Source organism: Xiphophorus maculatus, chromosome 2 (assembly GCF_002775205.1).
Source record: "Xiphophorus maculatus strain JP 163 A chromosome 2, X_maculatus-5.0-male, whole genome shotgun sequence".
Classification (NCBI taxonomy): Eukaryota; Metazoa; Chordata; class Actinopteri; order Cyprinodontiformes; family Poeciliidae; genus Xiphophorus; species Xiphophorus maculatus.
This window is the reverse complement of record NC_036444.1, coordinates 6492390-6514767: the sequence shown is the minus strand read 5'-3', so window position 1 is coordinate 6514767 and position 22378 is coordinate 6492390. Positions and strand designations below refer to the sequence as shown.

The 22378-nt window shown below is 38.8% G+C and overlaps 2 protein-coding genes across 6 annotated transcripts in view; both read right to left on the bottom strand.

Annotated features, from left to right (window-relative positions):
• Positions 1 to 22378, bottom strand: part of atp8b4 (ATPase phospholipid transporting 8B4 (putative)) — a 47882-nt gene that overhangs the window by 6134 nt on the left and 19370 nt on the right. Inside the window, exons 3-21 of one of the 5 annotated variants that reach the window (XM_023349190.1) lie at positions 21589 to 21647; positions 19904 to 19962; positions 19682 to 19795; positions 18731 to 18829; positions 18579 to 18640; positions 18426 to 18498; positions 17325 to 17395; positions 17126 to 17205; positions 8216 to 8374; positions 8030 to 8118; positions 6360 to 6556; positions 6051 to 6259; positions 4867 to 4910; positions 3067 to 3232; positions 2807 to 2995; positions 1866 to 1981; positions 857 to 1021; positions 669 to 780; positions 471 to 576 (exon numbers count right to left, since the gene is read on the bottom strand). In XM_023349190.1, the coding sequence (XP_023204958.1) occupies positions 471 to 576; positions 669 to 780; positions 857 to 1021; positions 1866 to 1981; positions 2807 to 2995; positions 3067 to 3232; positions 4867 to 4910; positions 6051 to 6259; positions 6360 to 6556; positions 8030 to 8118; positions 8216 to 8374; positions 17126 to 17205; positions 17325 to 17395; positions 18426 to 18498; positions 18579 to 18640; positions 18731 to 18829; positions 19682 to 19795; positions 19904 to 19962; positions 21589 to 21619 (2141 nt within the window). In that variant the 5' untranslated portion in view covers positions 21620 to 21647. Of the gene's footprint in view, positions 1 to 470; positions 577 to 668; positions 781 to 856; positions 1022 to 1865; positions 1982 to 2806; positions 2996 to 3066; positions 3233 to 4866; positions 4911 to 6050; positions 6260 to 6359; positions 6557 to 8029; positions 8119 to 8215; positions 9626 to 9710; positions 10152 to 17125; positions 17206 to 17324; positions 17396 to 18425; positions 18499 to 18578; positions 18641 to 18730; positions 18830 to 19681; positions 19796 to 19903; positions 19963 to 21588; positions 21648 to 22378 lie in introns of those variants that run through there. The other 4 variants (XM_023349200.1, XM_023349213.1, XM_023349206.1 and 1 more) reach the window with 4 other exon arrangements.
• Positions 10144 to 17117, bottom strand: LOC111611654. The gene is made up of 2 exons (XM_023349179.1): positions 16813 to 17117; positions 10144 to 16727 (listed from the first exon to the last, which is right to left on the bottom strand). The coding sequence occupies exon 2, from the start codon at positions 16054 to 16056 to the stop codon at positions 10165 to 10167; it is 5892 nt and encodes a 1963-aa protein (XP_023204947.1). The 5' UTR covers positions 16057 to 16727; positions 16813 to 17117; the 3' UTR covers positions 10144 to 10164.

Here is a 22378-nt window from a genome sequence, read left to right as displayed (position 1 = left end):
TATTACTCAACTAACTATATTACTTGAATACTCAAGTAAAAGTACAGCACAGTAAAAATATTATTAAAAGTATTTTTTTTCCCCAAAAAGTTGCTCAAGTAAATGTAATTGAGTAAATGCAAATAAATGACTACCCAACTCTGCTTGTAAGTTACGTTGTTTTTCTAGTGCACTGAGATATCGACACTATAATCTCGACCAGAAATATTTAATAAGATTTTGTGTTTTTGCAGCATAGTTTTTTTACCTTACTAAATAAAATAAAAAGTCAAAACAGAGTTTGTTGTGGATTTGCAGTCATCCTGGACATAACGACCCTGAGTGCTTCATTTAAGATCGACAAATCGCTCATTATCAAACGTTTTTTTCAGTTCTGATGAAAGTTTAATTTTAGGAGAAAACACAGCCAGCCTGCTTTGGGGTTATGATTGTTTGGTTTCCAGCCTGTTGCATGAACGCGGTGCGTTTACCTGAGCTGCTGCTGCACCTCCAGCTGCGTGAGCCCAGAGATAACAAACACCTCATCCATGTCGTCCCGCAGCATGTTGCAGGAGTAACCGATGCTCATCGCCGTCTCTAAAACAACACAGTTCACAGATCTGAAACTCTCCACAGATGCAGCATGTTAGCAGCTACTCGTCATCCTGATTTATTCAGTTGTTAGCTACCTAGCTTGTCTCCTGTTAGAACCCAGATCTTGATGTCGGCTAGATTCAGACAAGCGATTGTCTCCTGCACTCCTTCTTGAAGTTTGTCCTCTATCGCTGTGGCTCCAAGAAGCTTGAACCGAGTCAGAAGTCAGTCTAGGTAAGATTCATCGTTTCAACGGTGCAAACAAAAAGGACGCTAGTTTTACCTTCATGCCTTGCTCTATTTCCTCGTAGAGAGCAGCCAGCTGCTCTTCACGGTTCTCAATCACAGTGCTCACGTAGTGAAGCTTCTTCTGCCACACCTGATAATATTCTTTGCTGAGGTCTTTGTAGGCAAGAGCTAGAGTTCGAAGCCCTTCTCCTGCAAATTCCTGTGAGGAAATGAACACAATCAACAGCTCTGGAGACAAAGAAAGTTTTAAAAAATCAGCTAATCAAACAGAACACTTGAGTTTTAAAAAGCAATCAAAGCTGCAGCACTGCTCTTTTGTGTTCTTTAGTCAAAATGCTAATACGATCTGGATACATGTAAATTTAAAAAAATATTCAAGGAAAACCACGTAGATCCAATTTAGTTCAGCTGCTGCAGGAACGCTCAAAGCACACAAATGCATTTTGTCACTTGAATCTGTTGAGTCAGATTATAATCCATAATCTATAATCCTTTGGATGCTTCTTTTTAGGTTTAGACATTTTTTTTGCATGTTAAAATGATGCTATGTCACCATGGCTAAAAGAATGAATCAGATCAAATAAATAAACACATAAATTAAAATAAAAAACTCACATGTGAAATGGCAGCGAACAGATGCGCAATTATATAACTGTACATCTTTGAAAAGCAGAAGTGGAGCCTCCTGCACAACCAACAAGAATGCAGCAAGTGGTTTCTGAATGGTAAGTCAACAACAAAACACTTCTCTTTTCCAGCAGTACAATCTGCTGACAAAACATGCTGGAGCTCAGCTTGGTAACAGGCTGGGCTAAGCTGGGGTTGCTAGGTGCTGATATGTGGTGTTACATCCTGAGAGTTTTTCAAATGGCTCATTTTCCAGACACCAAAAATAATAAATTATTGCCTAAAAAACGTCTGTGTGTTTTCTTAAGTGCTACTGTTGTTTTTAAAAGCAATAGAGACCCAAATGGAAGTATAAAAACATTCAAAATGAGAATTTTTCATGATAGTTCTCCTTGAATCGCTCAGGTAAAACTCACACTGAGGTGTTCTGAGGTAGCGTACATGAGGTCTTCGCTGGACGGATCCAGGCGGTCAAAGATGATTGTGTCGGCTCCTTTGCAATATAGTTTAATCTGACCTTGGGGATTCCTCACTGGATCAGAAAACAAACCAAGCAAAAAAAAAAAGGGCTTTAAAAAAATAACATAAGCTAGGACAACAAATAAGTAGATCAGGAATGTCAAAACTATTTTCATTTCAGGCCGCATCACGATCATGAGTGTTGAGGGTCGGTTGTGCCAGAATCTATTGATAAAACCCATTAAACTGTATGTTTATGTTGTAAACTTAGACTTAGACTTGTACTTTATTGATCCTTTGGGAAGACTCCCTCAGGAAATTGAAGTTACCAGCAGCAAATATGTCTTTAGCATTGAACGTCTAAAACTGCGAATTTGTTTCATCGTACACAAAAACTAGCGTGCAGTTTTAAGATTATATCAGATATTTAAACTTTTTTCATGGTATGAATGTTATGGTTGTAAGAGTGTGTTTCTTTTTGTGTGTACATACAGTTCTTATTGTGAAACTAAGGTTTTATTTCCATTAAATCTCACTGTTCATCAGTAAAGCCTCATCCTTCATTCGGAGGAATCTCTTGATTTTTTTATGATTGTGGAATCGCAAAAAAATGGAGAGACTGATCCAATTTAGCAGATAAAAACTGCTATAACTTGATCGATACAATAATATTTAAACACACAACTGTTGAGTTAAAGGTAAGTTATTTATGCGTCTCTATGGAGTCCAAAGGGCAACATAAATAGCTACAGTGGGCAAAATTTGGCCCGGGTCTTGAGTTTGACACAAAAGTCGCAGGCAATAAAGGACACTTAAAGCGAGCAATTTTCTTTCAGTGTGCTAATAAGAAAAATGGAGTCATGTTGACTACTGGTGCTATTATACGTAAAGACCTAACCAATGACACTCATTCTCTTGCGCACGTTGTTGAAGTCCAGTATGGCCAGCAGGTCGTAGGTAGCCGCTCTTCCCCTCTCACAAAGCGTGATGGTTTCTGGAGTTCGAGCCCGGAAGATAAACCCAAAGTTTCGTGCTGCGGTTACCAATGCTCCTTCATCCGGTGACTGGGCCTGGTACACCAGATTCCCTTCATTTAAACAGAAATAATGATCAGAGGATCATGAAGGATATAACTGTAACGGGTGTGTGTAGCTTTACCTTCACTCTTCTCCTCTGGCATGACGGTGTGGCACAGAGCCAGCAGTCTGAAGAAGTCCTGTGCTGCAGATTCCTGCTGTTTGACGGCTTCAACCAGGCTGCAGTCGTAAAACTTGAAGGCTTTGTCGCAGAGCGGGTTGAAGGAAAAGTCTACGCACTCTGTTTTCTGAGGATACAGATGGTTATTGTCAATTTATTTCAGAAATAAAAGTGACATTTGTTGGAGAAGCAACGGGATAAACTAAACTGAGACGGGTTACTATGTGTTTTCACCTGATAGCCTGGTAGACTCGGCCCAAGTTGGGGCCAAAATTGCAACATTTGTTACATTTTCAGTTCCTGCAGTTTGCTTTCACACTGCATCATGTCAAACCAACCAAACTGTTTGAAAAACCTGCTCCCTTCCTCACCTGTGGGGGCGCTGCACCAAGAACCACTGAAGGAAACAACATATAAACTTCTGAAGAAGACATGTGCGCAACTTCCTTCTTCACAAAATGTAAATGATGGTTGTTTTGGTTGTATTTACCCAGAATGCCCTGCGCTATAGTCCACTTCCTGCTTTTGGAGCACTCTCAGGTCCGTTTGCATCCACATTATGCATTCGAACCGCACCAGAGTTCACTTTAACAGAACTAAGACCGAGGTTTTTAGACGGACCAGAGTTTGCTTTTTTGGTCCGCATCAGAATTAGATTACGCTTTCACACCTCCGTGAACAAACCAGACTTTCTTGACAAACTAAAGCTAGATTAGAGAGGACTAAACAATACACCCTTAGATAAAGAACTTAACGATTGTACTCTGGTAAGACCAGACCAGATTGATTGTTTTTAATCATCAGATTGGGGGAAGTGCTAGTCTCCCCATTCAGGTTTCCCCTGATCATTCATGTAACTTCTTTAAAAAAAATACTTTAGAAATATGGACGCTGACATTAGTGTTGGGGATGTTTGTGCTGCTGCAAAAAATAGGTAACAGGCTGGTATTTTGATGTACAGAAATACATATCAGTACTGAGAAAAATATATTGATAAATATCCAAATATAACTAATAGTCCCAAGCAAAGCCGGAAAAGTTGCTGCCACAATTTAGGGAAATATTTTGTTTCTGGACGTTAAATCACTTCCTTAACTTTATGCACAACAAAGAAATTGTAATTCTATTACTCTGCACATCAAGTGGAGTTTTTATTATTATTTTGAAGCATCAGATGACACTTTAGTATGTGATAATAGTGTGTCTGCACAGTGTGGGTGTCTTGATAAGAAGAGTGGATTTGTCTCCAGTGCCCACTCACCAGGTGGGTAAGTTAGACTGCAGTGTTATTTGTAGACCTTAGTTTATAGCAGTTAATGCATTTTATGACCAAACAGAGCTTCAGTTATTGTCTGAAATCTACATGACTTAATGTAGATTAAACTAAATGAGCTAAATTTAGCATATAGATTTAAAGTACAAACAAATACCGCCTCTGAAGTTGTCCTTTATTGTTGTTACAGTATCTGTTGCAGCTTTTGTATTTTATTGACCCTTCTAAGCCACCATACCAGACACCAATGGCACAAAACCTTCAGTTTTTTGATGAACTTTGTCTTTCAGCATGACATTGATTCAAAGCGACTTAAAAAATCCCAACAAAAGAAGTCTAAAGTTTTGCAATGGCCCTGTCAGAAGAAGGCTGTGCAAAGGAAATGTTCTCACAATATCACAGATTTGGACCATTGAGGAAAAAATAGCTGGGAAAATATGTCCAAGTCAAGATGTAAAGGAGACATAAAGGAGTTAAATCTAACATACCTCTGTAATTTCCACCTTCTGGTTGAATTCATCATAGACATCACCTTGAAAACAAATGAAAAATTCAAACACTTCAGCATCTTACCAAAACTTAAACAATAACTCCAAATAAGCCTGAAAAGGTTCTTGATTGTCTGTTGAATGAACAATACAGTGGAATCAAAATCAGATGTTTTAATTTCACACAGTCTAAACTGTATTTACAAAATAAATAACAGGAGATAGAAAATGTTTTTCCATTGACATTAACTAAATTATATCTCACTTAATTAGTTGTAATAATCTTCCGGCAGTCAATGAATAACCAAGTCAAATGACTCATAAATCCAAAAAGCACAAAAGTGCTTTTATTGTTGCATTTTTTGAAAAACAGGAATATTTGCAGGCCTGTCAGATTAACACATTTTGCTGGATAATAAATTGTCCCAGAAGTTATTGCGATAAGCGATAATATTATTTTGAGACCATTTTAAATTGATATAATATCAATGGCATAAAAATATTCTCAAAAATGTATAAAATTTAAATTCTAATAGACATTTAATATTGAACGGCATTTTAAATAAGCAAAACAACAAAAACAACAAATAAAATGAATGTAAATACAATTGTCCTTCATAAAACAGCTAGTTGAGACCAAAATACCAAACTGAAACTTTATCATCCAGTTTTTGGAAGAAAGACAGAAAAGAGAAAAACAGTAAACCATCCAAATGGAAATTATTGAGTTCAATTTAATTTATTATTGACTGATTTACTGCGACAGGCCTAGAGATATGTTTATAAATTAAGTCCCTCTGTGTGGTTAAAATGCAAAAACACAAAATCTTACCAAGTATTTAAGTGAAATAATATGCCAGTGGAACACAACATTTCCCCATAATATAAGTTAAAATGTTTGTTCCACTGGGTGATTACTTCACTTACAACTAATCGTTTTCATCAATATCAAGGAATTATTGACTTAAAAAAACCTCATATTTCTTTCTGAAATGTTACTTGCAAGTTAGTTTTGTCTTGTCTCAAGTGAACTAAGACATTTACACTAGAAACTAGAAACTAGACCAAAAATACTTGGTATAATTTTGTGTTTCTGCAATGTTTACAAATATTAACATCTACATTTAATGATATGGCCATTTGTTTTCATATTTAACAGCGAGATTAAAGAGCCTCACTCATACCGTACGTCTGCCCATTAATGGAGCACTTGCTGAATGCCATGATGTTCTGCGTCAGCGTGCCGGTCTTGTCAGAAAAGATGAACTCGACCTGTCCGAGCTCCTCGTTCAGGGTGGTGGTGCGAGCCTCGGCCGGCGTGTCGCTCTGATTGTGGTACATCTTCTGGTCCCAGTTAATGAAGAAACTGTGACTGAGCCGCAGGACCTCCACACTGAAGGAACGTGTGAGAAAAAGCATTTGATGTTCTGCAAAATGTCATAAGTAAGTCATAATTATAGCCTCTAAAAGGAAATGAGGTTCTTTGTTTTTACCTGACATACAGGGAAATGGGGACAACAGTGTTGAGGATGATGATGTAGGACCAGAAGGTGAGGAAGCCAGAAAAAACGGCGCTGCTCTGAAACTCATCCCATGGCAGGAACAGCTCAAACTTTCTGCCCACACAAGTCTCCCAAATGGTGTTTCCTATTGCCAAAACCACCCCCATACAGATGAGGAAGGCAAAAATCTGAAAAAAGAAACAGTATTGGCCCTTTGCACGTGAAGTCACGCTCTCCAGAACTCCGCCCGCTCCGCCATGACGGACGTCAAAACTACCAATGCGCTCCATCAAAGCCTGTCAAAAAACAGGCCGCCGATATCCTAATATCACTCTTATTTAGTTGATTTCACTTTAAAAATGGGTCAGTTGCATAAACAGACAAGGATAGAAACCAAACTTGTCGTTTTATAACTTTTAATGAGGGACGATGAGGCGGCGATGGATATCAGCCGTTAATCATAGTGACAGCCCTCGGTGTAACGGCAGATTTACAGCGAACACTTTTTACAAGGTAAGCAGATTAACAATCATTTACTTTAGAAGTTAATATGATTAAAAAGATATCAAATGTCGCATTATGGAGAAGGTAACCATTGGTAACCATGGAGACAATGGCGCACAAGCATGTAGCCTAGCATGTATGGAAAAAACTGGTTAGCATCTCGTCTTCTGTACGTTTCTAAAGCTGGTCCGATTTAAGGGAAAACGCCGTTTATGACATTGTGATATAAATTATATGGTGTGAATTCAGGCAATTCACACGTCAGGAGGGAGGAGGAATGGGTCGGTTTCTAAGCTAGCTGTTTCAAGCTTCTGTTTGTACTTACAGCAGTAAGTTGTTAACTTTTTATTAATTTATTTATTAATTACTTTTATTTATTTTTAATTTATTTTATTAATATTAATTTTTTTAATTTAGTCAAACCTCCAAGAGTTGAATAAACTAGAGTTTTTAGGTTAGCACTTAAAAAAAACTGAAAGAAGAAAAAGACAGGAGTGGGAACTATTTCCCAGAATGCTTAGCGGCATGTTTTTGTCTCCTGAGATGGAAGTGCGTTACATTGATCTGACTCTTGTGTTTTATTAAGGCAAATGTTCATTTTAATGCAATTCTCAGTTAGCAAAGCTTGAGGATAATGTCCTGTTCACACTAAATGTTTCTGAGCTGAATTCATTGGGATGTTTAATTAAATTCATTATCAGATCAGAAATTTGGTTCCTGCAGTTTGAAACAAGAATTTAAATTATTCTAAAGTAAAATAAGTTGTTATTTTAACGTGATATTGAGAGTAAAATAATAGAGAAATGTGGCTCTTTAACTAACGGTGAGGCTAGTTTTAAATTAAAACTCACAATTCAAAATTAATGAACTTAAAAAACAATGTTTAGACAACTTGTCTCTTGTTGTTAAATCAACTTCATGAACTTTAATTTCTGAGTTAAAACCAAAACTATTTTCTTGTTGACTTAAATTACATTTTCAAGGCAGCAGGTGGACTTTCATTTTCAAGTTAAACCACATTTAAATGTTTTAAAGTGTATTTCAATTTATTTTTTTCTTAAATCACAAACTCAACTGGAGCCAATGACACCAAATATCTCACAAAAAATAAAGCTACAAAACAAAAATGTTTTATAAAAAGAAAAGCAACTTCTCACCCATAAAACTAGTGTGTTCATAAGTTTGTCAATGCTGGTCCGTTTGAACTTAGTCCGTCCACAGTTCTGCATCAGCTTGGTTTGTAGCCCTGATGAAAGCAGAAATAAAAAGCTGATAAACAACAAATATTGAGACAAAGCTCAGCGATATGGAGACTGAAATCATTAAATATTGATTAATAATACCAGCAAATATGACCATGCCGAAGCACCACTCAGTGTTTCTGAGAACACAACCGCGCAGGAGCATTTTTTCATTATCCAGAGAGTATTTATTGTCTCTCCAGTGCAAAGTGCCTGTAAATTTATCCAGCTTGTTGTTTGGTGGTTCACAAATGACTTCTCCTGGGGAGAAACAACAAGACAAAAGGAAATGATCTCGCAAAAACATTAAGATGCATGTCAAGTCTCCCGTTGTGGTCGGAGAAGTATCGTATTTTACCTCTCTTTCCTTCCGTCCTCCCGTATTAAAATTTGCCCGTAAACATCATGTATGATAATGTAATAATTATAAGAAAGCATTTCTGTGCCTCAACATACGGCAATTTCTGTATAAATTAAATTTTATCGTATACTGTATATGTATTAATACGGTAAATGTAACTAGTCAAAACGGTGAATGTAACTAGTTACATTTACTCAATTACATTTACTTGAGTAACTTTTTTGAAAAAGTGTACTTTTAGGAATACTGATTTAACCGTATAATATAAATTCTGGCAGCCACAAAATTTTACTGTATTTAAAATCCGTATCAATACGGATTTTACTGCATTAATACAGATTTTACTGTATTAATACAGATTTTACTGCATTAATACGGTACCATACTGTATTAATACAATAACTGTAACTAAAATGGTAATTGTAACTAGTTTGAATAACATTTACTTGATTAACTTTTTAGAAAAAATTTCTTGTGTGTATGCATATGTAGGGGTGTGTGCGTGCGTGGGTGGGTGTGTGCGGGGGTGGGCAGGTGTGGGTGTGTGTGTACCAGCTTTTTATATCCTTATGGGAACCTATTTCTGTCTACAATGTGGGGTCATTGGGACCATTGCTTCTTGTGGGGACATTTTCTTGGTCCCCATGAAGGAAATTGTTGTTTTTGGGTTAGTGGTTAGGTCAGTGATGGTTAGGTTTAGGGTAAAGGTTAAGGTAAGGGTTAGGGTTAGGATTATGGTAAGGGTTGGGCTGTAGAAATTAATGGAAGTCAATGTGAAGTCCCCACAAGTGATGAAAACACGAGTGCATGTGCGCTCGCGTGTGTGTGTATTTTACTGCATAGATTGGTAAAATATGTATTTTACCATAATAATGCTAATGGGAAAGTAGATTTCTTGTAAACCTGTATTAAAATGTAAGGGATACTGGATCTAGGTTGGACTGCTGTGACAGCTTTCAGCAGGTAGCGTAAAATTTCCCTCATTTTTAAATCCTAAACTTGACAGGTGTGCATTAACAGGGCAAATACTCCTCAGACCCAAGAAAACACAGAGAGCTTCGACGGGTGTAGTAGCTTTGTATTTGCTTCTTTCACAGCCAAGTTTGCTGAATAGCACTGAAATACACCGTGCTCCAAATACACCGTGAAAACTAAAGGAAAAGACACAAAACATGAATACATTACATAAAAAAACCCCCGCTAACTTCACAAACTAATGCTGTTCTAAGCATGTACCTCGCTCCGCTGTCCAAGGGCTGCAAAGTCCACGGCGGCAAAGTCCGTGCAGTGCTGCTTCTAGCCTTCTTTGAAGAAAGTGCGCTAACCCAGAGTCACAAAGATGAAGAACATCCTCCTCCTCCTGTCCGTGGGATATTCCCGCCCAAAGCTCTGACCGACTAGCAACACTTCCTCTCATTCTCCACCTCAAATGAAGGCACCAACTCAGAGTGAACCAACCCACAGCGCCCCCAGTGGGCACCATGGGTAGCAACCCACAAACAGCACAAACAATGGAATGGGCATTTACACTCCCACCAAATCATGTATGATGAGAACACGTTAACGATTCATGCATGATTTTAAGCAGGACAAATGGACATTGAAGAAGTAGCCGACAAACAGAATACAGTTAATGTCACACTTTAACCTTCAGCAATATAATGTCTGATGTGAGACTAATGAATGTCAGTTAGCGACTTTCTAAAAGAACTACAAGTTTTTGAACAGGTCTCTCAATAATGTGAGGTTTGTGTGTTGTACCCTGCTTCTTTATTGAATTTCGATCACCAACTTGAAGCTTGACTCTGCGCACCAAGCCGTCGTCCTCTTGTGGTGCTTCAACAACTCGACCCAGTTGCCACTGACTTCTGGGAAGTATGTCTTCCTTTACGATGACAATGTCATTGACCTCAAGGTTGCGACGAGGCAGATGCCATTTTTGTCTTGTAGATATGTTCAGAAGGTACTCCACTTTCCACCTACTCCAAAACTGTTCTGTTAGATATTGCACTCTGCGCCATCTTTTCCTTGCATACAAGTCCTCCTTCACAAACTTTCCAGGAGGAGGCAGTGCAACCTTTGATTTCATTAATATGAGATGGTTTGGAGTTAGAGGTTCAGGTGATTTAGGGTCATTGATTCCATCAACGCTTAGTGGTCGGCCATTGATTATAGACATTGCCTCATAAAACAGTGTTCTTAGAGAAGCGTCATCCAGCCTGCCTTGTGATTGAGTAATGGTGGCATTGAGAACACTGCGGATGGTTCGAATCTGTCGTTCCCACACACCTCCGGCGTGGCTGGCAGATGGGGCGTTGAATATGAATTCGCACTGCTTATCTGCAAGGAAAGCCTCCAAGGCATTTCTGTCACATTCCTTGAGAGCCTCTTTTAGCTCATTTTTGGCCCCAATGAAATTTGTACCTTGGTCGCAGTACAGCTTACAGACAGCTCCTCTTAAGCTGATAAAGCATCTTAGGCCGTTAATGAAAGAGTCTGTAGACAGATTCTCTAACATTTCAATGTGAACTGCGCGTGAGGAAAGGCAGGTAAAGAGGAGTCCATACCTCTTTTGCTCCTTGCGACCTTGCTTGGTGGTGAATGGACCAAAACAATCCATTCCACTGTAGGTGAAAGGATCTGAGACCTCAACTCGTTCCTTCGGTAGCTCAGACATGCGTTGTTCCTCAAGAGGCCGTCGAAGCTTTCGACATTGAACACATCTGCTTATTAGCTTTGCAACTTCTTTGCTCCCACCAATCACCCAAAACCCATTTGCTCTGATCTCCATGAGCGTCTGGCTTCGGCCTTGATGACAAATCTTTGAATGAAAGTGAGATATGATCAGGTTTGTAATGTGATGGTCTTTTGGGAGGATAATAGGGTGTTTCAAACCTTGGCAGAGTGTTGACTGTTTCAGTCTTCCTCCAACCCGGAGAAGTCCCTGATCTACAACGGGATCCAGTTGAAAGAGAGGGCTTGAACTTGGGAGACTATCTTTTGCCTTCAACACTCTCAGCTCTTGAAAAAAGGATTGCTGCTGGAGGAGTTTTATTATTGTGTCAGCGGCTCCTTTGCGTTCATCCGCTGTTACAACACTGCCATATTGGGCTATGTTTGGTCTCAGTCTGTTTATTCTTGCCACTACTTTAAGGAGCATTGACCAGCTAGAGAACCTTTCGAAGCGTCTGAGGATGGTGTCTTGTTCGCTTGTTTGAGTTGTAAAGGTTTTGACTGCTTTAACTTCTGGATCACCTACCAATAGTTCAGCTGAGTGGGCAGCTGAGTAGGAAATCTCTTGTTCCCACAGAAACCTTGGGCCAGATAGCCAGCAGGTTGTCATAATCTCTGATGCACTAAGGCCTCTAGAGGCATGGTCTGCTGGATTCTGAGCTGTGTCAATGTAGTGCCACTGTTTGGGATCTGTAATTTCCCTAATCAACTGGACACGATTTGCGACAAAGACATGGAATCTTCGTGCCTCGTTGTTGATATATGCCAAGACTACTTGGGAGTCAGTCCAAAAGAACTCCTCATCAATGTTAATCTCGAGCTCTGATCTTAGCATAAAGCTCATCTTAGCTGAGGTGACTGCGGCTGACAGTTCTAGTCGTGGTATGCTTATAACTTTGGTGGGTGCGACTCTAGCTTTAGCTATAACCAGACTACAGTGCACTTTGCTGTCATCACTTATGAACCTAATGTAGGAACATGCTCCATAGCCTATGTTACTGGCATCAGAGAAGTGATGCAGTTCCACTTTAACAATGTCTTTTAGTTCAGGTGGATGGTAACATCTGGGTACTATGACTGATTTAAGTTTTTCCAAACCAATTTTCCAGTCCTCCCACCGTGAGCGCAGGTTGTCAGGAATGGGGTCATCCCATTCGGTACCTCTACGGCAGAGCTCCTGTAGGATACCTTTGCCACTCAAAGTGAAGGGAGCTACAAAGCCCAGTGGGTCATATAAAGATGAGATAACTGACAGTAGGCTCCGGCGAGTAGGAGGCTGGTCCTTTGTATTTACACTGAAGCTGAAGGTGTCATTTTTAACTGACCACTGGATTCCAAGCACATGACCTTCAGGTGTAGTATCAGGTTTGAGGTCGAGTGACTCTGTTGTAGTGGCTCTTTCTGAAGGTGGAAGATGAGAGAGAGCATCACTTTCGTTGGAATTAAACTTGTGCAGATGTAAACCTGCAAGTTTGCAAAGGGCTTGTGTTTCATTTATGAGCTCTCGAGCCTCTTTGACTGATGGAACACTTGTCAACCCATCGTCTACATAGAAACTCCTTTCAACAAAGTCGGATGCTTTCGGGTAGTCAGATCTGTGCTGTTGTGCCAGGTACTTAAGGCCAAAATTAGCACATCCGGGGGAAGATCCAGCACCGAACAAATGCACTGCCATTCTGTACTCTTTGGGCTCTACTTCTAATTGTCCATCCGGCCACCACAGAAATCGTAAGTAGTTACGCATCTCTGGGCAGACGAAGAACTGATGGAACATTCGTTCGATGTCGCAGATGATGGCTACATTCTCCCTTCTGAAACGACAGAGTACCCCCACCAGTGAGTTAATCATATCAGGACCTGTGAGAAGAGTATCGTTCAGTGAGACGCCAAGAAACTTAGCAGAACAGTCAAAGACGACTCTTAACTTCGTTGGCTTTTTGGGGTGGTACACCCCATGGTGTGGGATGTACCAAGCGATCTCATCATCTGTCACAGGAGGAGCTAGTTCTGCATCACCACTACCGATAATGTCTTTCATAAAGGCTTTGTAATGCTCATCATACTGTTTGTCAGCCTTTAGCCTTTTCTTTAGGTGTTGCAGTCGGACTGTGGCTAGCCTCTTATTGTTGGGAAGGGTTGGTGGCTTACTATCCTTGAAGGGAAGGGGCATCTGATAGTGTCCATCTTCTCTCTGCTTTATTGTGTCACTGAGGATTTGTAAAAAACGAACATCGTCCTGGGATACATATTTATCCTCATAGTTTCTCTCATTGAAGTCTGACTCTAAGACTCTAAGCACGTCAGCAGCTGAGGGTGTGGGCATTTGTTTGACATTGATGCGGTGCACATAACTCTGATTTCCCTCTCTGTCTAAGTGGGGATTACCAGACCCAATGACACTCCAACCAAGAATGGTTCTTTGTGCAAAAGGTTCGTTCAATTGTCCTGTGACTATTTCTAGGGGAGCTAGTGCTGATGGACAGTCATAACCGATTAGCAAGCCCACTTCACAATTTTGTAGTGGCTGTAGCTGGTTGGCTAGGTCTTTAAGGTGTGGCCACTGAAGTGCAGTTTCTCTAGAGGGAATATGGGACTTGTCAACTGGGATAAAGTCACGAGAGTAGGCTTGTTTTATTTTGACGTGAGCATCAGAGTCAAAGCTACGCACCTTTAAGTTGCTAGCAAGTCTGCTTGCTACAACTGTGTCAACAGAGGTCATTGTGCTGAGCTTTAACTGCACTGGTTGCTTATCCACGTTCAGCTCAGAGGCCAAGTCTCCTAAAATGAAGGAAGAGTCACTTTGGGTGTCAAGCAGGGCATACGTGAGTATTTCTTTCTGTGGCTCTGATGCTGCTGACACAAAAACTGGTACTATGCTTGATGTCGCAGATGTTTTTCTCGTAAGTACATGGGTCATGACTTTATGCACTTCCTTGTTTGCATTCTCAGCTGGGGGAACAGAGTCCTCAGTTCTCCTTTCTTTGGGTTCCTTTACTCCCTCTGTGTGGAGACAGGTGGGGTGACGTCGGCCACACTTACTGCAGGAGTGACGACCTTTGCATTCTTTAGTTACATGGCCTTTTCTTAAACATCCGAAGCAGAGGTGATTTTCACGAATGAAAACTTTCTTTTCATCATTGGTTTTTGCTGAAAATGTAGGACACTTAGCTACACCATGCAATTTGTCTTTGCAAAACAAACAAGGTGGTTTAGGTTTAGGAGCGACCACTGTGGGGAAGGGAGACTTTGTCTGGACAGTTGTAGTTAGTGCTTTTGCTCTTTTAATGTGTCTCTCCTCTGTTTTGTCACTCATTAGGAATGGTGAGGCGACAGGGTGACAAGCAACTTTAGCTTCCTTTTGTAAGAACTGTGTGAAGTGAGCAAAGCTGGGGTACTCCTGATGTTTGTCTAGCTCCTCCACAACAATGCGACTCCATCTCTGTATTATCCAGTCAGGCAGTTTTTTGAGAAGCTTGTGATTTTCCTCACAATCATTCAGGATTTCTAGGCCCTTGACTTGGGGAATAGCCTCTGCACAGCTCTGAAGAAAGTCTGCAAACTCTCTCAGTGCTAAAGGATCGTTAGCAGCTATTTCGGGCCATTTTGTAAGCTTGTTTCTAAATGCTCTTTGGACAATGAATGGGCTGCCATACCTTTCTTGCAGGACATTCCAGATGCCCTGGTATGCTTCTTCAGTGTTGCGATAAAAATATCCCTCTACCGCCTTTCGAGCTTCACCTGCAATATAACTCTTTAGATACAATATTTTCTCACAAGCAGGTAAGGGTTTGTTGCCAATTAGCGCCATAAAGGATACTTTCCAGTCAACAAACTTTAGAGGGTCACCACTAAAGATAGCTGGCTCTGGTACAGGAAGTCGGTTTAAGGTAAGGGAGTTTGCTAGAACTTCAGCTAAGCTAAGTTCTCCTCGTTCCGCACCAGAGTAGTGATGCTTAAACGGCAAGGCCAACGGATTTAAGGATGGCTGTGGTACACTGACAGAGTCATTTAAAGCATTCTCAAAGTTGTGGCAGGATGCTAGGTCACAGCTTTCAACATCATTTAAAGTGCTTAAGGCTTTTACACGTGCTGCTGCTATTTTTACTTCACTTTCTGCCTTTAAATGCTGTAGTTTGATTTTTTCTTGCTCAAGCCTTGCCTTTGTTTCCACTTCTTCTTGTTTTAACCTTGCCAGTGCTTCATTTTCCTTCAACTTCCATTCATTTTCCATTTGGTTGACCTTAGCTTGCTGTGCAAGTATTTCTTGCATAGCCTTTGCTTGTTCTACTTTAGCTGCAAATTCAGCTTCTGCTTCACGACTGCATGAAGAATCTGTCTTTGAGCGTGCAACTGAACCGTCTGGGAACGATGTTTCAGTTTTTGTATCTCCAAACACAGAGCCATAGTCATTTTTGTTTAGCATCAACCTTACTCTTTCCTTTTCAAGACGATCATTAAAAGGCTGATCAACATTTTCTTGTCGTTTTGCAATAACCTCACAAATGTCAGTTGTAAGCACAGCACAGGCATCCATCCTTTTTACTACGTTTGGGGTCATGTTTTGGTTGCGGCGAATGGGTTCATAATGTTGTTGTACAGCCGCATGCTTGTCCCTTATGTCATGGCTGGCACTGTTTAAATCTTCAGGTGAGCAGAAAGCCTTCAGTTTTGTTCTAATTTCTATAGCTGACTCCTTCCAAGAATCATATGCTCTGTTAAATCCTCGTTCATGTTTCTTTGCATCCTGTTCATGCATTTCTTTGCCCTTTTCAGTTAGGCGTCTTTCACGATTGCTGGATCTCACCTCTTGCTTTTCTACGTTGTCGGGTTCTTCAGCAGGGTACAACATTTTGTTCCTTTAATGTGTGTGTTTGCGCTTTGTAGTAATGTCTGGACTTAAATTTGAATAAGTGTTGCTTTAACTTTAAGACTATGTGGAGAAACAACACTCAGATCAGACATTTGAACCATGGAGGTGAACAATTTAACATCCACACATATAACAAATATGACTGTAAATACTGCTGATGTACTGCAAATTATTTAGAGGAAAACCAAACCATGCAATTTAAGAAATAGCATTTACTTAATGCACACCCACCGTAGCTTCAAAACATTAAACTACGACTGCAGTTAAGACTTTAAACTCTTAATTACTGTGCAGGTAATTTGATCTCCTTTTTTTTTTTTTTCAAAGTCCTTTTTGAGTAAAATACCTGAACCTCTATGAATAACCGAGTCACAGTCCAATATGAAGAGCTGTGATGAAGTCTCAATGATTCTTGACAGGAGTAGAGTCTCTTTAGGCTGGTGTAGGCCTCGCTCGACTGACACGTGGGTTGCACTCGTCTAACATGGAACCGTCTTTCACTCAGCGACGAGTTTTCACTGTAGCAGTCCCTCAGACCCAAGAAAACACAGAGAGCTTCGACGGGTGTAGTAGCTTTGTATTTGCTTCTTTCACAGCCAAGTTTGCTGAATAGCACTGAAATACACCGTGCTCCAAATACACCGTGAAAACTAAAGGAAAAGACACAAAACATGAATACATTACATAAAAAAACCCCCGCTAACTTCACAAACTAATGCTGTTCTAAGCATGTACCTCGCTCCGCTGTCCAAGGGCTGCAAAGTCCACGGCGGCAAAGTCCGTGCAGTGCTGCTTCTAGCCTTCTTTGAAGAAAGTGCGCTAACCCAGAGTCACAAAGATGAAGAACATCCTCCTCCTCCTGTCCGTGGGATATTCCCGCCCAAAGCTCTGACCGACTAGCAACACTTCCTCTCATTCTCCACCTCAAATGAAGGCACCAACTCAGAGTGAACCAACCCACAGCGCCCCCAGTGGGCACCATGGGTAGCAACCCACAAACAGCACAAACAATGGAATGGGCATTTACAAACACTCTGCAGCATCTCACCATCAAAGTCCATCAGTTTTGAAACGTCTCCCAAATCTGAGGTCACACTCAAGGCCTGGCGGACCTTCAGATTTGTCTCCCTGTTGGAGGGAAAATGGCAATCTGTAAGTTTCTCTTCACAAACACAAACACCCATCCAGCTCAAGTTGGATTATATATATGTTCTGATTATATTTTGTATAACTGGTGCAGCTCTCACCCGTCCAGCTCTGCTGTCTCAATATAGCAAAGGCCATAAGGCTCGCTGCTGCACAGGAGGAGGATATCGGCCTGCGAGAATATCCAAATCAAACAGTCACATTTACTTGAGTAACTTTTTAGAAAGAATTCACTTTTAGGAGTATTTTTGCTATGCTTTTTACTTTTACTTGAGAAGTTTTATTGTGAAGTATTTTTCCTCTTGAGAAAAATTTATTTTTTTACCCACTGAATAAAAAACAAACACGCTTTATTTATTTTTTACAGAAAGAAACAGATATGGAACAAAATTGCCTGATTTTATTGTTTGATATTTATATGAATTATTGTCATTTTCGTCATTAAAATACCAAAACATTTCAGTAAATGTAATTAGTTAAAACTTTACATTTTGAACTGTCTGATGTAATTTAAATGGTTGATAATTTGATTAGTTACTCAGCACTTGAGTCACATTTTTACCAAAATACTTTTTTACTCTTACTTGAGTAATTTCTTGGATGGTTATTTTTTTACTTGAGTAGAAATATGTTGAAGTAGTGCTACTTTTACTTTTAAGTAAATTTTTTAGGTACTTTACCCAATGTAAACATGTTGCAACATTTTTATGAAAATAAAATTTTTATTGGAACTTTGTAAACATAGAATTATTTTTAATAAACCGATACCAATAATTTCACTCTGTGTGGTTTCTCAGTTATTTTAATAATTTTTACATGTTCTTAAATTAGTCGTACCACCTTTTGTACAGTTATTTAGTTTGTATTTAATTATTCCTGTTCACTTCATACAAAATAACCAATTTTGCATGTAAACACAACAAACTGTGGCAAGTGAAAAACCTCATAACTAAATTGATTAAATTCAACAGTTTTAAAGACAAATGCTTCTCAAGAAACAAAATTAATCTTATTTAAAACAAAAAACATAACCTAAATAAAACTTGTCACAGTGATTCTTGATATAAAGAATAAAAATGGGTTTCCAAAAAGTAAATATAGTTATTTTTAAGGCTTATCTATGCAAATATGACAAATAATGTTTTGGGAATGTAATTGAAAAACCTATTGGAAGTTATTGAATGTTTGTGCATTTAACTCACAGCAACAAACTGATTATTCTCCAGTTGGATGATGTCTCCCACTCGAACATTCATCCATTTCTCCTTCTGTAAACTTAAACAAATAAAACCTACAATCAGTTGGTTTGTTTGGGGATTTTATTGAGAATTGTTGACAGGTTCTGACAGAAGTACCTTCCTGTGATGAGAACCTGAGACTGGCGGTTGTTGACTTGCCGATCGCTCTTGTGTCGAAACTGAAATTTGAAAAAGATGATTTTTAAAAAATAAAAGTAATTCTTTTGAGATTGATGAATAATGAGTGAGGAGGGGAATCATAATCCTACGTAGTCATCGGTGGCATCTTTAACAGCTGTGATCACCAGCACCAAAACCAAAGGCACGATGGTTGTGAACCAGGACAGAGACGAGATTTCTGGGATTAACTATAAAGAAAATCTACTTTAAGATTCTGTTTTCAACCAATCTCAAATCAAGTTTATTTATAAAGCACATTTCAGGAACAAGGAAGGTTGATATTGTAGTGCTAAGCCGTTCAGTGATTTATAAACTAACAGTAGTATTTTAAATCTGTTGTTAGTTTAGAGATTTACATATAGGATTTTAATTTAATGCTGCATTTGAAGAGTTATTATTTTAGAGACAAATGATAAGCAACCAGAAACTTCAATGATTTTTAAATTACAAGACCTAGAGACCCAGTGTCAGGATTAAAACTGATGTTATGTGCTCTATCTTCCTGGTTTTAGTCAGAACACCAGCAGCAGCATTCTGGATCTGATTGATTTTTTTTTTAGGCAGACCTGTTGCAGTAATCAATGTGACTAAAGAGAAACCCATGGATGAGTTTCTCTAGATCTCGCTGGGACATTAGTTCTCTAATCCTGGAGATGTTCTTCAGGTGATAGAAGGCTGACTTTCTAACCGTCTTTGTGTGGCTCTGAAGGTAGAGGTCTGAATCCATTGGAACACCCAGATTTTGGGTCATTAGTTTCTAACTGTAATAATCAAAACTGTGAGCCAGCTTGCTCCTCTTTAGGTCCAAAGATTATAACCTCAGTTTTGGCAGATCCAGACATTGTTCTGTTCCAAGCATCTGTTCTGTGACTGGATGGATTCAGAGTCACCTGGTGACATCGTAATGTAGATCTGTGTATCATCTGCGTAGTTACGGTAGCTAATCTTCTTTCTTGTTATAACCTGAGCTATCTTGTAGATATTAAATAGGAGGGAACCAGGGTATGATACCCCACTAACGAGCAGATGGTCTGCCTTACCTGGAGGATCAGCAGCACAACAAAGTAAGCATTCGCCACCCTCTGGAACTGCTCAAACAAGTTGATGGGCAGGAAGGTGAAGACGTTGTACTTTGAAGTCTTAATGTGATTGTTCTGCACAACAACAACAAAAATAACATAAATAATACAGATTGAATCCTGCGGGCCTCAGCTGTGGGTAAAGGCAAAGCAAAGACTGAAGCATCTGTAAGGTTCACTTACAGCGTATGAGAACTTCTCATTGTATTCTCGTGCATTGGCTTTTACACGGCGTTCCTTCTCTGCAGTCACAAAACACATGGTTTTTCACACAGGTTGGTGTAGCTGGATATATTTTCTTTTTCCAATTAATTAATGAAATCATAATTTTAAAGTCACATTTTGTATTTTTGTTTGATGATATGAGACATGAAAACCAAACCAGAAAAGAGATACAATGTTTATAGTTTTATTACACTTTGTTTTATCTGTGTCTTTATCCATTTTACATGTAGAGGCTTTTATGAACCCTGCCACGCTAATAGTTTTCATTGGAAATGACGCCTTACTGACTTGGTCTACATCAGTAATTTGGCAACACAAAGGTGAGAAAATACCTGAGCTTGTCTCTACCTGCCCATCTTTCCCCACTAACTCTGTAACAAGTTAACTATTCATTCCCCTCTGGGTTCAGTTAAAGGGGCATTATCATGCTCCATCTTATTTAATTACGTCTAAACAGTAAACAAACCCCGTCAGAAACACTAGACACAACCTTACAGTCGAATTATCGAACATTATCTAACATTTCACACAAGATAAACCTGCTGTGTCCAGACGAGGTTAAACTGTTGCTCAATTATGTATAACATAGAAGCAGCAAGCTGCAACAAGACAGATGATCTCACACATCGACTGAGATCAGCTATCAGTTACTACAATGATGAATTATTAACAAACCTGCTTCTCTTGTTCACTCTGGCGCCCTGTATATATATATATGCATGCAGTTTATGTTAATTCAAGTTAGTTTGTGTTTGTACTTTGTAATTTTGTAATTCTGAGCAGTTCTCAGTAAACTGATGCAATAATTGTTTCTAAACATTTTTGACTTTATTTCTTCAAAGTTTCATCCTACAACTAGAAGAATTAAAAGATAAGTCTTAAAAGAAATTTGAATTGTCCCAGATGAATCAAAGTGGATAGTTTCTGGTGCTGCTGTAGAATATTCCACATTTACAGTCTTCAGTCAGAGGCTTCTTTAGATTTGTTGGAAGACTGACTGCTACTGGTGATTTGGTTAATATGACAATATTTAATTTCTTTTTGGGATTTTTTTTTAACTGAATTTGTGTTATTCTGTTGTGGAAATTCTGGGCAAACATACCATGAAAAAACAAATTATCGTAAAAATTCCTTTGAAAATCTTGATTTATTGCTGTCTCAATAAATTTCCTTTAATGATATTTTAAAAAACTGACATTATTGGAAATTTTATTTTTATTATTTGCTCCACAAATATCTGTAAATGTAACAATATGATTAAATGCAGTTTTTGTGTGCAGTTTGATGATATAAATCAAATTTTCTTAAGAGTGCGGAGTCCTGACGAAGTCAATTTAAAATGCTGAACATTTTTCAAGAGGCGCTATAAGCTTGCTGTGTCTTACAGTTACCTAAAAAATGACGTAATAAGTAGTTTTTCATCATGATTTTTATCATTGTCACTATAGAACCATAAAATATCATAACAAAATTCTATATCTGTGTCGCCCACCCCCATAATTAGCCTTTATATTTTTTACATTTTTCAGGTTTAAAATGTTTAGCCAAAGAACAGCAAACAGCAGGCTGCAAAATGCTTGATTTCTAAATATCAGGAATATTTCTGCCAGAATACAGAATAAACACAAGCAAATGTGTCTTACCAACATATGTATTTCTCCTCCAGAATGGCATTTTTTCCTGGGACGTTCCCAGACTTTCCCTGGAGGAAACATAAAGAAATAAAATGTTTAACAATTAACAGCACACAAAAGTAAAGACACTGCATTATTTGCAAACTTTAAAAACACGAGCAGCAGTGGTGAGAAAATCCCCGGCCTAACTAAAGATAACTGGTGAGTAGAACAGGGTGTTCACTGCAAAAACATTTAATCTGACCAAGTCCAGAAATAAGACAAAACTAACTTACAAGCAACTTTTCAGAATGACATAAGAGCTTGTTTTAAGTAAATAATTCCTTATTATTGATTAAAGACATTTTATTTCCATTGGCGGATACTTTCACTTACATGTTGCACACATAGCACACTGAAGTACCACTCTGAATTTCAAATATGAAATATTTTGTTTGCTACTTCTGTAAGGTTAAAATCAATAGCCATAATAACACCGGTGCATGTAAGTTAATTACAAATTATGCTAATAATAGTAGGGATGTACAAACAGTAGCTTAGATAAAGGTGTTGACATGTTGGTATGTGAAAGTGAAAATCTGCTTAGGGCCCCAAAAAGGTTTGGACCGGCCCTGACTTTTACTTTAAATGTAAATTACTAAATCTTCTGCTTTTATTTGCTTTAGAATTACAAAATATATTTTGTTTAAAGGCTAGAGGGACTGTTTATTATTACATTTTCTATCTTGTTATAAACTGTCAGCGAGAGGAAGCGAGTACTGATTGATGAATATTTTATTGTATTCTGGATAAGTTTAAG

Bases quoted from the DNA above. Each gene is read 5' to 3' on its own strand.
- LOC111611654 (XM_023349179.1), bottom strand. From the start codon at position 16,056: ATGTTGTACCCTGCTGAAGAACCCGACAACGTAGAAAAGCAAGAGGTG.